The sequence below is a fragment of the Barbatula barbatula genome (assembly GCF_947034865.1).
Source record: "Barbatula barbatula genome assembly, chromosome: 15".
Classification (NCBI taxonomy): domain Eukaryota; kingdom Metazoa; phylum Chordata; class Actinopteri; order Cypriniformes; family Nemacheilidae; genus Barbatula; species Barbatula barbatula.
Window position 1 is genome coordinate 21986908 of NC_136778.1, and position 16206 is coordinate 22003113.

At 36.9% G+C, this 16206-nt stretch overlaps 1 protein-coding gene across 1 annotated transcript; it reads left to right on the forward strand.

Moving 5' to 3' along the window:
* Positions 1 to 581: 581 nt before the first annotated feature.
* On the forward strand, positions 582 to 16041 carry smyd2b (SET and MYND domain containing 2b; the record flags this gene model as incomplete). The annotated part of the gene is made up of 12 exons (XM_079475653.1): positions 582 to 757; positions 1695 to 1758; positions 2501 to 2611; positions 2683 to 2743; positions 12899 to 13023; positions 13100 to 13167; positions 13879 to 13981; positions 14442 to 14552; positions 15034 to 15156; positions 15281 to 15453; positions 15544 to 15652; positions 15923 to 16041. The coding sequence occupies 12 exons, from the start codon at positions 582 to 584 to the stop codon at positions 16004 to 16006; spliced, it is 1308 nt and encodes a 435-aa protein (XP_079331779.1). The 3' UTR covers positions 16007 to 16041.
* Between the last annotated feature and the right edge of the window lie 165 nt (positions 16042 to 16206).

The following is a 16206-nucleotide window of genomic DNA, read 5'->3' on the forward strand; positions in this document are numbered from 1 at the left end:
AATCTGCCTTTTGCACGTATAAATCTCGAAAACAATTGTTGGGGATTAATTCCCCGAGTAATTATTAAGCAGGAAACACAATTTTATTGAAGTTGAAGAAAGTTATTGGAGGCTTGGTGATGGTGACGTTAATGTCCAGCGACTGTAGCGTAGTGTCTGTTTACATCCTCATGTTTGCATTTTACTTCTGGAAATTGTATTTAGGATTCAACATATTTCAAATGTGTTGACCTGTAAAAATGATCTTAATAGACAGAACCTAGTTATATAGTATCATAAATCTTACTTTTTGTGATCCTCCAAAAGTCTATGGGTTGGGTTGGCCTACAAAAATACATCAATCCCTGCACCACTGTACTAGCCACAATAATTGATGGTCCCTGCCTAGAAACCCCTATAAAAAACATTGACTCCGCCCCTTATTTGGACACACCCATTCCGTTTATTTTTGGATACATCGATGCACCACAGACCCCCTCTCTCTCTCTCTCTCTCTCTCTCCATTCACTAGATCAGCTGCTCATCAGACAGGTGTAAGTCTTTATCGTGTAAGGATCGACTCGCTTTATTGTGTTGAGGTCATGATGAAGTTGGAGGGCATCGAGGGCATCGAGCAGTTCGACAGCCCGGGGAAGGGCAGAGGTCTTCGGGTGAACAGAGCTTATGGAGTCGGTGAGCTGCTCTTCTCGTGTCCAGCTTACTCCTACGTGCTGTCCGTCAGCGAGAGAGGATTCATCTGTGAGCAGTGCTTCACGAGGTCTGACTTTACAACACAACTAGGAGACATAAACATGTTCATTTTCTTAACTGTTCTGGAAGGGGGTTGTCACTTTTGCTATTTTACTCTTATAATGTTTCATGATGCTTACAGATACTGGAAATACAAATCAATACATACAAGGAGCCTAATCTACTCAACAAATCTGTTCTGATTCTTCCTGTTTTCTCCATTTGTTGATGTCAATCTAAATGACAGCTGACGTTGTTGACAAAAGCCTTGTTTAGTCCTGAAGCGAGATTATCTTGAAATCCTCAACATTTGTTTACAGTTTGGTTTGTGGAGTTCTTATATTGGGGTTGTTTTACTGGTGTTGAGTAGCCATAGATGTCATCTAAGATTGCATTCTCGTAATCATCTGATCATTTTCAAGAAGCATTCATGATTTAATAAAAAATCTATAATAAGAAATGAAATGCTATTTAATAAGAAAACACGACTTTTGTTTATCATCTAATGTCTCAAGAGTCCTTGGTGCTACTGAATGATGGGACTTTTGCAGATTTTTCTGTTGTGTACCGCAGGCTGTGGTGGAACTGTATCATGAAATTTGGTTCATTCATTTGGATGATATTTAAAGTCTGAGCGTTAATGTGTTCTGTGCCCTTCTTTCGTTTTGAATGCATCTCTCATTTCGAAAATGTCCAAGTGGTCGCGTCTAAAAATACTGTCAAACGGCTGAAAGCAGATGGCTATAGCCCGACACATTGCCTCTGGTCTGGGGTCAGTGAGTGCTTGTAAAAGTGATAGTGAAGTTCTGCTGACAGCTGCTGAAGACAGACAGCTGCTTCACTCCTCTCAATGACTCTGAATAAACTCTTATGAATGACACTTCATGATCATTGGAACATACAGTACTGTGTTTATGTCATGAGTTTACTGTCTTTTGATGCTCATTTGTGTTTTGTGTGTGCAGGAAGAAGGGTCTTGCGAACTGTGGAAAGTGTAAGAAAGCGTTTTACTGCAATGCAAAGTGTCAGGTAAAAAAACCTTCTGTTACACATTCACACACATTTTACCAGGGTACCGAAATTACAGTAAATAGTGAAACTTCATGAAGTTGGATGCCAATTTCCACAGCAAAAGGTCGTTTAATATCAAATAAATATGTCGTTTTATAACAAAGTAATTATCATGTAGCCTGTGTAAACATTATTTAGGGTTTTAAAGTGAAGAGTAATTTAAAGGAAAATGAAAATCAAGTAAATATTGTTGGTAGGTACAGTAAAGAAACTTTAAAATCACTCTACTTTGTTACAGCCCATGTTATTACTTTTTCTCTAATTATATTTATGCTTTGGTTCAGACATTTAGTTTTCTTTTAATAATAATAATAAAAGATATAGCTTCGACTGAAACGAATATATTTTAAATCCAAGTACAAATATTATTTTAGATTGAATTACAGAAAACTGGCATTTTATTACTGGCAATTCATTTCAATTATCTTTTTAATTCTTAACCCAAAACAAGATGTTTTTCCTCTTTTCTTATTTGAAGAAAGTTTTTACACCCAATTCGTTGGACTTCAAATCAATAACTTAAGTGGCTTAGTTAAATTCATTTGCTGTAGTTAAACTTCATTTTATGTGTCGAAGACGACAAACAGAAAACAGCTTGAGATTAAACACGTAAGAATATCTTCAGATAGGCTATAAAATATAAAAAGGTCTTGAAATTAAAGTAAACTTTGTTGAGGTAAAAACATCTTTTGTGTGACAGAAAAAGAACTGGCCCGTGCACAAGCTGGAGTGTCACGCCATGTGTGCGTTTGGTGAGAAGTGGTGTCCTTCAGAGTCCGTGCGACTGGTGGCCAGAATCATCGCCAGACTGGTCAGATACAGGCAATGTCCCATTAATCAGGATTTCAAGTTCTGAGTGTTTGACGTGTTTTTACCCCACAGAGAGACCAGAAAGAGAGAAGCCCGTCAGAAAAACTGCTCTTACTGAAGGATATGGAAGCGCGTAAGTAACAGAAAACATTATGGACTCTACATTAGGGACATTTTCCCCCTGCAGGAAGAACTTTGTGTAGAGTCAAAATGACTGACCACATATAATGTGTATGGTTTGCCAGGTAAATTACGTCATTTGCAAAGAATCCAATCAGCCAATCACGTGACAGCAAGTCATTTAGGCATGTAGATGGTCAAGAGGATCTGCTGAAGTTCAGAGACAGCATCCGAAGGTGATTTGTCACGCTCCATGTTGGGGCTTCTTTGAGTATATCAGAAACTGATATGGTACCACACTGTTAGACCTTTCAAGGCATTTCTACAGTAAAATACTGGCAACACTGTTGCCAGCTACTTACTGTAATGCAGATTCAACAGTTATTACAGTGTTGCCAGTATTTAACAGTAACTGAGACTTTACGGTGACTAACTGGCAACAATTTTGTCAGTATTGTACTGTAAATCAAGAATAACAGCTAATTACTGGCAGGAGTAGTGGTGATAGTTATTTACTGTAATGCATTACAATCACAGTAGAATACTACATATACATTGTGCTCCATCAAATATGCTGCATTTTATTTGATGGCATTATCTTCTAAAAAGACAAAGAAATTCAAAAGGTTCAAACAAACATAATTTATTACTTTAGCATACAAAACACAAGAAAATCCATAATTACATAAGACAATTGAACAAACCTGAAAGTTATTCTGAAATATAACATCCACTGCTAGTGTATGGCAATGTATAAATCACATTAAAGGAAAATAAAGAAAACAATTACACTATATTGTAGATATGGGATATCTATGGCAAAGATTACTCAAAATGTTAACCAAATACAATCTATTTTCTTTTACAATATAAAAAATATAAATAAACAACAGAAACTGTGTCACTTATCAATTCATTAAACATTTTCAACACAACTTTGCAAATGAATAGTAGACCATAATTAATGTGACTAATAAACTAAAGTATTAACTTACAATATTACACAAACACACAAATACATAAAAAAGGCCATTCTTCAAATGCATCCTGATACAAGATCATTGATAACGATGATGGATTCTCATGAAAGATGGCATTTTGCGTGATGCATGTGCCATCCTTATATCCTCCATTACCTTGTCATCATGATCAAGCATTTTTGACTGGTTGTACTGCTCCCTCACAGATGCTTAAACAGAGATTTTAGGGTTTCTATAACTGGCACATAATGTCAAAAGCGATCTTTACCAGCTGTGTCACTGTCAAGTTATCAGGGTTTGTTTGCCTGCATGTCTGCCCAAACTTGAAAAAGGCTCCAATCAACTTTAAGAGGGTGCATAGAATAACTCAAAGCATAGATTTCTTCATCATCAAATCAATGTATTATATGTTTCAATGAATATCTCAGATGATTAGCTTAATAACCTATACAGAAAACATAAATATATAAGTCACTGCACACAGTATTCAAAGATATTTTAAGTACAAACAACATTGTTAAAATATTTGCAGTTTATGTAGCAACTTAACAGCAATGTAAAATCAAGAACACTTCATAGCACACGTCCAGTTAGCATGCTAGGTGCTAAAACTACTAGCACAAACTACTCTCAAGCATCCAGTACACAACGAGTATTTGTCCTACCAGTTGCATCTCTAAGTTTATGAACACATTGTGGCTTTTCCCAGCAGTCTTTGGACAAACTCAATTGACCCAATGCTGATTTCCAATCTTGGGTAGGAGAAGCACATTCACTGCTCACAAAGATCTTTCAGCATGCTGGCAATCACACACATCTGGGAGGCCGATTCAAGATGGCGGTGAGACCAGACGCGTTTTGAGTAGTCCTGTTACGACTGTTGAAGATTGCTGCTCAAATTAACATTTAGAATTTAATTTTGCCTCTAAAAGTGTTTTTTTTCTTTCCACTGATTGCTCGACTGCAGTGTTATATTGCATTCCATACTTTTTTTCTACCGGTTCTCGGAAAAAATAGCGTCTTACTATTCAAGCTAGTCATTACTAACTCTGCAGCTAGCATAACTGCGCAATGGAAGTGGTGACAAATAAGGAGAAACGGACTGCCCGAGAAATACACTCGTATGCATGCCAGGCCAGTGTTTCTGAGGAGTGTGTCTCACCTCCTAACACGCCTACAAAACCTCAACTGAAAAAGGCAAGAGGCAACGAAGAACAGCCATCACTTCTGGAACTTCAGGATACCATCATCTCTGCCGTCATCGACAAGATAAACGAACGGGCGGATCAGACAGACAAGGCGGTACACTACAACACAGTCCAGATAGATGGTTTGAAAAAGTCTTTGGACTTTTGTCATAAAGAAGTGGCAGATCTGAAAAAGCAGAATATCGTCTTAAAAGCTTCATGTGAGACACTCCAGAGAAAAGTCAGCGAAATGGAAACTAAAGTAAATGAGAGTGATCGGTACAGCCGACGACAGAACCTACGTCTGAACGGGATCCCAGAGAGAGAGGATGACAACTTGAAGTCTCGTGTGCAAGAGGTTTGCCGTGCGGTGTTGTCGGCTAGTGAGGCTGGAGCAGTGATGGAGGCAATCGACGTTGTCCACAGAATTGGGAGACGCAAAGATGGCAATTTCAATCAGCAACCAAGGCCAGTGATCATCCGGTTTGTATCGAGAACAGCGAGAGACTTAATCTGGAGGGCATCTAAGAAGAGTGAGTTCCTGAGTAGCAAGAAGCTTCGTTTCAAAGAAGACCTGACTGCTGAAGACAGAGCCATTCGCGGCCGGCTCTGGCCAACGGTAGAAGCGGCGAGAAAGAGAGGAGAGAAGGCTTATTTTGTGGGGATCAGAGCATTTGTGAATGGAAACGAAATTAATGACACCTGAAAAGGAAAGATCCTATATGCTCTGTTGAAGTGCAACCATATCTTAAGGTAACCCCCCATGTTTAATAAGGGGCATTGAGGCAGCTAATGATTACATTAGAGCAGTTATCTCTGCAGTTTTTGCAAAGAAGTTCATACAGTTAACGTTATTTGTTCTGAGCTTTTATGTCTGTATCTGTTTTATCTGTAAATGCCAGAGGTGCTAGAGACCAATTGAAAAGGAAATGTTTATTTTTATTTTTTCAAAACAAAGGTGCTGATTTTTATTTTATACAAGAGACTCATGCTACTAATTCGGATATTTCTTTTTGGAAGAGTCAATGGGGAAAAAATATATGGTTTTCATTTGGGAGTAACCGGTCAGCAGGGGTCGCTATTTTACAGGGAAACTTTAAAGGGCACATCATTAAACATTTAGCAGATTCAAATGGGAGATGGGTAATACTGGTTGTTATTGTAGATCATTCACAATTCATTATTATAAACATCTATGCGTGTAACAACAAAAAAGACAACAAGATATTATTTACAACAATAGAAAATAAAATGAACCAGCTGATTACAACTTTTCCTACTGCCAAGATTATATGGGGAGGTGATTTTAATACGGTTATGGATGGAAATCTGGATAGATGGCCTCCAAGAAATAGTTCTTCAGATGAGTTGGAGAATGTATGTCAAAGGATGAGTCTTGTCGATATCTGGAGACACAAAAATCCCAACAAAAGCATATATACTTGGAGTAATAAAGATAGGTCACAGCAGTCCCGTATAGATTTCTGGTTGATCTCTTCGGAGATCGATGACAAGAGGGTTTCAGTTCATATAGAACCTACTGTTATCACAGATCACCAAGCCATTTATATAAAGATAGATTTAATAATACTTAGTTACAGACCAAACAGTGATTATTGGAAACTTAACCAAATGCTATTACATAATAAACAATTTAAGGATGATGCCGCTGTGATAATTGGAAAATATTGGAGAAAAGCTAATCTTGATGATAACTTTGGAAGCTGCTGGGAGCTAATGAAATTTGAAGTTCGTAAGTTAGCTATAATACTAGGGAAGAAAATAGCCAAAGACAAGAAAGAGGAGGAATCTAGAGTTATCACTAGATTAATAAAGCTGTCAGAGAAAGTTAATTTGACTGGATGTGAATTTACAGAACTAACTTCTTTACAGCTTAAATTGGACAAGATGTATGAAAACAAAGCTAAAGGGGCTTTTGTCAGATCTAGGAGGAAATGGCTTGAAAAAGGGGAAAAATGCACTAAATATTTCTTTAATCTAGAAAAAAGAAACTTTGAAGTATCATCTCTAAGTAAACTGAAAATCAATGATGTTGTCTGTGATGATAAGATCCAGATATCAAAATACGTTGCTGATTTTTATCAAGGATTATACTCCACTGATGTCGAAAATGCAAAAAACATGGATCTCTTCCTTAAAAGTAAACAAAATGATATTGATGTCATTGACGATGGCTTTAAATTGGTTTGTGACAGAGAGATTTGTTTATCAGAAGTGCAAAAATGTATTGCCTCTCTAAAAGAAAATAAATCGCCAGGGAATGATGGGCTCATAAGTGAATTCTACAAGGTTTTTGATCAATTGTTAGCTCCTTTTTTAGTTAAAGTTTATATAGAAGCCATTAAGAAAGGGGAACTCCCACCTACTATGAGACAAGGACTTATTAAACTGATACCCAAACCAAACAAAGATAAATTAAGTATTGAAAATTGGAGACCAATTAGTTTATTGAATAATGATGCTAAAATATTTGCACAAATTTTTGCTAAAAGATTAAAATCAGGGTTAGATGAAATAATTGATGAAGAACAATCAGGCTTTATGCCAGGCCGGAATATAGGTAATAATATACGTTTGATTTTGGATATGATTGATTACAATGAATACATAGTAGATGATAGTTTTGTACTATTTGTCGATTTTTATAAAGCATTTGACACAGTTAGTCATCAATTTATGTTAAAAACGATCAAATGCTTTGGTTTTGGAGAACAGTTTTTAAAGGCTATTCAAACTCTATACAGAGGATGTAACAGCTCAGTTAAACTTGCTCATGGCACAACCCCTAGATTTGAGGTCGGTCGTGGAATACGACAAGGATGTCCCCTTAGCCCTTTTCTTTTTCTCCTTGTTACACAAATCATGGCCAGACATATTAAAAATGCCCAGTTCCAAGGTATATTGGCATTAGGTACAGAATTTAAAATTTCACAGTTAGCGGATGACACGGCATTATTTCTCCGTAATAAACACGAGGTTATCAAAGCAATTGGTTCTATCACAAAATTCTCAGAAGTCTCGGGTTTAAGAATTAATCTAAATAAATCCGCCTTGTTGTCACTAAAGGAATGTGACTTATCAGAGATAAGTGGCATTCCTGTTAAAAATACAATAACATACTTGGGGGTTATCATTGATAAAAATGAAAAAAGGCGTTGCAATCTCAATTTTGACCCCATAATAGAGAAAATAAGGAAAAGATTTAATATATGGTTGATGAGGGACTTGTCACTGAATGGCAGAGTGTTATTGTCTAAGGCAGAAGGGATATCACGTGCCGTGTATCTATCTTTATCCATGGGAATGCCAGCTAGTGTATATAAAAAACTTGATAAGATCTTATTTAATTTCATTTGGAGGAATAGATCCCATTATTTACGTAAAGATATTTTATGTAATTTAAGGAAAGATGGTGGTCTTGAAGTGTTGACTTTTGAAACCTTAAGTAATTCCTTTTTGGTGAGATGGATAAGTAATTTAATTAAGGAAGCAGAGAGCATTTGGAACACCTTTCCCAAACAGATTTTTGATTCACTTGGAGGATTAAACTTCTTGTTGAAATGTGATTTTAAAATTGAGAAATTACCTGTGAAGTTGGCCAACTTTCACAAGCATGCCCTGTTAGCCTGGAAAATGGTCTACAAACACAATTTTTCTCCCACGAACTGTTATATTTGGAACAACGGGAATATTCAATATAAAAATAAATCTATATATTACCAAAGATGGGTTGATAACAACATTATATTAGTTAAACAACTTATGAACACAGAAGGTCAGTTACTAACATATGACGAGTTTCTTTCAAAAGCTAAATTTCATGTCTCTCCTAGGGAGTATGCTATCGTTTTTGATGCTGTGCCAAGACATATCATTCAGATTTTAAAATATAATTCAACTTTTGTAAGTGGCAGTTATTTGACTAAACAAGAAATTTTCCTTGGCGACATTGACATCACTACCAAACAATGCCCAAACAAATACATTAGGAATCTAATGCACACTAAAACACTTCCTGCAGCAAGATCCTTTTGGGCTTCTCAGTTTGAAGAAATCAAATGGGAAAGAATGTGGTTAATTGGGGACAAGTTCCTCTTAAATAATAAAATAAAGGAGGTGTCTTATAAAATTGTACATAGAATATACCCAGCAAAGAAAACTTTAGAGAGATTTAAAATTGATATTGAATATTCCTGTACCTTTTGTGGTAATTATGATGAAACAATTTGTCATCTGTTTTATGATTGTACATACAGTAAGATATTTTGGAGAGATGTTGAAAACTATATAAGATGTAAAACTGGACAAACTTTAACATTGAGTGGCAAAGATGTGTTTATTTACTTTGATGATGGTGGAACAGATAAGGATTTTTCTTTTTTTGTCCAATTGTTTTTAGTCTTAGGAAAATTCCATATTCATAAGAAAAAATGGGCACAGTCCAAGCCAAATTTTGAACACCTTTTAGCAGAGCTAAAACAATATCACACCACTGTAAAAGGTCTTAAAAATAGAAAGGCTATTAAGACCGATCTTGTACTCTCTAAATATGTTTAATTTGCACCCCTTTATGTAATTTGGTCTCTTTTTATTTATTTTTATTTTATTTTGTGGTTATTGTTTGTCTTGTATGTCTGTTTTAGTAATGTATTTTATGTGTCAACCCTGGCAAAAACAGATGTTGTTGTATTATATTGTTAATACTGAATAAAAAAAAAAAAAAAAAAAAAAAAAAAAAATCACACACATCTGGTACTTTGTGCCATGTGCAGTTCCAATGCCCAATCAGCTTCCTTGGTTGTTCCAGGTAGCACTGTGCTCATACCCAATAGGCTTCACTCATTTTGATCTCAAATCTTTTTAATTTAACAATGATGAGTATATATATTTTCCTCTTTTTCTTCCATTTTAACTTTACCTTAACAGTCACTGCCCAGATATATCGGTTTTGGGGGAACAAAGTTGAAGTTCTTTTTGAAGTAGCTTTTACAACCTTCGTTGTACAAAGTTAACAGATCTTGTGCAAGTAATTCATCAATCATTTTGTCAATCTGCATGTGTGACCTTAATGAGGAGAATTTCTTAAAAATACAAGGGCACTGAAACTCAAACTGAAAATTCGCACTGTGTTGGTGTTTTTTTTAACATGTGTATAAAAAAGGCCTAGTTGGCGTAAAGGCAATTCTCACAATTCACATCTGTACATTGTGGGTAATGTGACTACACAATAAAAAATAAACAGGAAAAATAAATAAAGAAGCGGTGGGGTGATAAATTATTTTCAACTCTAAAGGCTACTGAGAGTTGTAAGATGCTAAAAGCTAGCTAACAGGTAGCTTATGGAATCAAAAGATACAGAGCACATAATAAGAAATGATTAACTTATCTATACGTTTGCAGTATATTTAACAAAAACCTTCTAAATATTTGAAATGTTTAATCACTCATTGTTGGGGATTTCATTTTAAGTTTCAAACCATGACAATCAAAGGAAAGGAACATAAACTCAATGATCACACACACCTGGGGTGTATTCCAGAAAGCTGGGTTAATTTACCATCAGATTAACCCTGAACTGTGGGTTGATTAACCCAAAACCTGCTTACTCTGGGTATGTCGGTTCCAAAACACCTGTGTCGAGTTAGTTTAATCAACCTACTGCTAATAACCTTGAGTTAATGCGCGCGCACGGAGAACATATCAAGGCATTTTCAATGGAACGCCGAATTCAGGAGTCACCATGGAAACTAAGGGTGAAAAGTTACGTGCCGCGTACTTGTAGTTAGAAGTTAGAAGTTTTAATGTTTGCTTATGAGGAGTTCAAGCCCATTATAATGAAAAAAAGCAACACAGCTGCATATGCGAGGGAGAGACAATTGGCTTGGCAAAATATAACTGACAGAGTCAATGCGTAAGATTGTTTTTATAACATTGTAAATATGCTTGCATTTTGTTAATTTGCAAAGTTGAACAATTGTCTTTTTGAGCATGTGGCATGACTCGACAAGCATTTACTACATCAGTTTCTTAAGAATACAGTGCAATGTATATTGACAAGAAATATTTAGGCCTCTTGTTTTATAAGGTGTAATCCTTCTGGAGCCAAAAGAACTCTTTCCCAAGTCAAAATGAAACACAAAAACATTCTCCAAAAAGGTAATATTTTATTTTAACTGTTGTAAGATCAATGTCTTAAGTTACTTTTACAGTATTCTTCCTATATAGCTAATAGAAAGAAGGCTGAGGCCCGTCTAACTGGCGGGGGTCCACCTCCACCTCCTCTCACCCCATCTGAGGAGTTTAATAAAGGTCGCCCTGTGGTCGATGGGATTCCAGAGGGCACTTCGTCAGACTTTGCTACCTCCCACAACAACTCAAGTTGCGTTTGGGAACCCTGATATTAAGATTAAGAACAAGTTTAAAAAGTCTGTGTAGCCTTTACGTGTATGTGTGTGCAGTCAAAATAAACTTATTAAGAAATGTCATTTAATTGAAGTAGATGACAGAATTTCTGAGAGCAAACCTGCCACCCAGTGGAATTCTTCTTTAATAAAGCGCACAGGTTTATGGCCAGGGAACTGTACAAAAGTGTGTGGAAACCGTTTCAGTGCCATGCATACTGTACGAACTGCTCTAAACACTGTTGCCTTTCCCACATGCTCTGCATCGCCCACATTGTAGAGAAAACTCCCTGTAGCAAAAAAGCGCAGAGCAATACAAAGAATTTGTTCGCTGACCCGCGGTTTGTCACGTCTGAGATGTGTGGTTTTAGTAGGTTTGTTAAATAAATTAACGACTGCCTAGAAAAACGATAGCGCTCCTGCAAATATTCCTTAGGATAAGAAAAGACGTGGATACGTGGTCTTATCACCCTCTCACGGCGAAAAAAAACCCGTATAATCTGTGCCTCTACGTCCACAGGATCCTCATCGCAAGGGCACGCCATGCTCGGAAACCTCTCTGAAACAAACTAACCCTGTAACATAACCTGCTCCGGAGCAGTTTATCCTCAGAGAGTCAGTTGCTATGGTTACTTGCATAACCCGAAAGTTACCTCCGTTTTTGGAACCGAAAGCAGAGGTTATCCGCTTACTTACTCCTAAACTTACCCGGGTAAGTCACATAACCTGCTTTCTGGAATACACCCCTGGCTGCCCTTAAAATGTGGCAACACCTTTGCGTAAACAATTAAGCAGTCAGCGCACATATGTGTGTGTATGTGACAGTTTAGTAAAAAAGGCAGTATTTTACAGCTGAATATTACAGCTGTTCTCTGTAATGTGTTAATATAGTTATTAACTGTATTATATTATCTGAGCTACAGAAATGGACCTCATGTTTCAGTTAAATACTGTTTCCCAATGTTACTGCTAAATACTGACTATTTTAAAGTTATTTACCCTGTAATTTACAGCAAGGTTTAACAGTGCATAAACAAATCTTATGATACTATACCAGCCGAAGTATCACGATACCAAGTAGGATCACGATGATGTGCCTTGGTCATAATTGAAAACGGCTAAATAAACCACATTTCTGTGTACAAAATGTTAACAGTTTACAATTTGTGTCACGTTTTTTTTATCTTAACAGGCATACTTAGTAAATAGGTTTAGTGATTTTTTAACGTTTAAACAGTAAGACAAAATATGGTACACTTGTTTAACTCATTAGACCAACTTTTTAGGTGTGCGAGTGCAACGTGTTGTCATAGCAACGTGGTACTTCCTGTTGGCTTTTCTGCCAGAATGTCCTACGAAGGACATCTCGTTTAAATCTTAGTTGTGGATCCGCCGTAGGCCGCATCCTTTAGAAGATGAGAACTCTGGAGGACACAAGGACGGTCCTTACGAAACCAGACACACGTTACAGTGACAGCAAAACAGCTCATTGCTTACACAAGGAATGCATTGTTTTATCCTGTGGCTTTCGCTGTTTGTAATTTATTTTGTAATTGATGTTGGAATGTCTTTCTTTCAGACACCGAGGAGTTGGATAATGAAAAAAGAGAGCTGACTAAAGCAGACATTGCCGGTCTCCATCAGTTTTACTCCAAATATCTGGACTTCCCTGAACACCAGGCCCTGCTCACGCTCTTCTCCCAGGTAAACACACTCTTTCAGAGGAGTTTAGACCAACTTCAAAGACTCACTGGTCTTCTTAATTCCTTTCGTTCTCCAGGTTCACTGTAACGGGTTCACTCTGGAGGATGAGGAACTCTCTCACATAGGATTGGCGGTTTTTCCAGAGTAAGCTCACACACATGCAGTACACACTGTCACTTCATGATCTGTTGGAGGAGGTCCAGGTGGGCTCTCCTGCAGGCTGGGGGTCTTAGTCATGGGTCAGAGGCTTTGGATCTACACCAGGGACTGCTGAGTCATACGTTGGCATCAGTCTGTATTTGATAGTTAAGGTCCTTAACTTGGCAGAGGTACGGCTTTGGCCTCCAGCGCTTCTAATGTTGAACTTGTTTGTCATAGTTCGCTTCTTCATTCGTCTCTCCCCTTCCATTTCATCTTGGGGTTGTTTCTTTTAGAGGAATTGAATAAAAAAACTAATGACTCTTTTTTTTCTGCGAGACACAAAAGAGGACATTTGTCTCCGTGGTTTTGGGTTCATACAATGGAAGTCAATGGGGGTCCGTGTTGTTACCAACGTTCTTAAAAATATCTTCATGTGTGTCCTGAAGAAGAAAGAAGGTCATACAGGTTGAAAAGGACATGTTCATGTTTGGCTCAACTATCTCTTTTATGTTTCATTAATTCTTGTGTATGTGTGCACTTTTCCAAACTTGTCCATCAGAAGGTTGTTTTCCTGTTTTTGGATTGATTTGTCTTTACTGTGGTCATGTGCATTTTTGTGAAAGGGCTTTGAGTAACAAAATGTTTTTTTACTTATAGCTCTATCTGAGGTCTTTAATAACGGTCTTTGTCTTTCCATCTCATCCTCTTTCTCAGTATCGCCCTCACGAACCACAGCTGCTGTCCCAACGTCATTGTGACATACAGAGGCATCAACGCGGAGGTGCGAGCTGTGCAGGACATCAGTCCAGGGCAGGAGGTCCGTATGCAACTTTACGTGACAATACGACACACATCTTTGAATTTGCATTATAACAAAAGTGAAGAATGACCTATTATTGACGTTGGTGTATCTTAAAGAAACAATAGGCCTGCCGCTGTTTTTGTCATAATAAAAGATATATCTTTGTTAATGTATTTGAGTAAACATTCAGGTACTCTAACTGGAATAAACATGTGGTCCCATAAAGAAGCGTTGACACTTAAGAACCTTGCTGTTTTTCAAAGGTTCTAGGTTGTGAAAACAGGGTTCACAGCTCTGGGTATTTTTCCATGAATAGACACATTAACACATTGAAAATTCTGTAAAACATAAGCACAAAAACATGCGTTCTTCGCATATTAGATCATAATGAAATATTTCTGCTTTGTCAGTTTTTCCTCTAAAGCTCCTTATGTGAAGTGATCAATGGGTTTGACTATTTTCTGTTTGTGTGTAGATCTATATCAGCTATATAGACTTGCTGTACCCTACAGAGGACAGGATAGAGAGACTCAGAGATGTCTACTACTTCAACTGTGACTGTAAAGAGTGTTCCTCCAAATCCATGGTATGTACAATAAAACACACGATTTATAACATGTCTCAGCGTGACCTATTCCAAGTCTTAAAGGAAATGCTAAAAATAATACATTAAACCTGAAATACTGTAAATGATGGTATATATAGAATGCATAGATTACAAGGTATTCCTGCTAAATGTACAATAAGATGTACAATGATGAAAAATGGTCAGTTTGAAATCGGACCATTAAAGTGCTTTTCAGGTGTGTGCATAAAATATTTACATAATTATTTTAAGCTGCAGATTTTTTATTAAAGTATGTTTAAAAAAACCTGTCAAATGACATAAAAAGTTGACAAATTTACAAGAAAAACATGTAGTTGACAAACATGTTATTTAATGCTTTTTCACTGGCACCCCAGCTGCCAGAAAGTCTTTTTTTGTGTATATTAGTGATACTAACTGTAAAGAATATATATATAACATGGATATATTAGTGTAATTTCACTTTTGTGGGCCCATGCAGGATGTGATGAAGATGAAGGTGAGGAAGTTGAGTAATGAGATCAGTCAGAAGGACATCAGTGATATGGTGCGTTACGCCCGGAACGCCATCGAAGAATTTCGCAGAGCCAAGCGCGAGAAAAATATCCTTTTCTGAGCCTTCGTTGGGAAGAACTGTGTGAATATTTGATAAGTTAAAATGAACATTTTTATTGCATCTGGTGAATTATTTATCGAGGGGTTCTTGGATTCTTGACTCTGATTCATGTCCATCTGAGCTGTTGGAGATGTGTAAGCTCATCATCGATAAGATGGGATCAGTTTTCGACGACTCTAACGTCTACATGCTGCATATGACATATCAGGCCATGGGCGTCTGTCTCTTCACTGAGAACTATGACGGGGCGGTTCGATATGGTGAAAAAGTTATCAAGCAGTACATGTAAGAACACGCACACATGCATGTTGTACTTGTGTGTCTGTGTACTGTATTTTGCGCAAACATTTATCAGTCTTTGTGTTTTCTCTTTAGTGTGCTTTACCCTGCCTACTCTCTGAATATAGCATCCATGTATCTGAAACTGGGCAGACTCTACATCGCTCTGGATAGAAAATCCACCGGCATCAGCACCCTTAAAAAGGTACAAAACTCAGTTACTGCAAACAAAAACAAATGTGCGTTCAACATACATCTTGTCCATAGTATAGCATAGCATAGCATATAGTGACCGAGCAAGTCAGCGCACATTATAACTTGCAGTTTTATAAATGAATAGTTAACAAAACCATGTAAATATTTAAATATTTATAATTAATTGCAATTTATAAAGCAATGTTTTGAGGAATTTCTCAGTATTTTGTGTTTGTGAACAGACAGCAGTGAGTTATGATAAGTGATAATTGTGTTTCAGGCTCTGGCCATTATGGAGGTGGTTCATGGCAAAGATCACATGTACGTGGTGGAGCTCAAACGAGAAATAAGTGGGGATGAATAATGTGTGAGTGTATGAGATATTTTCTGTGAGAACGCAATATTAATAAGCAGATGTGTGTGTGTTTGCTTAATTGTGATAGATTATAATGTTAAATGATGTAAGATAAATGCATTTCTCGTTCTTGATGATGCAGACAATACAATACAATCTCAGGAAATCTTAAGGTTTTTTTTGTAAACGTATGTGTAACTTAAAATGAC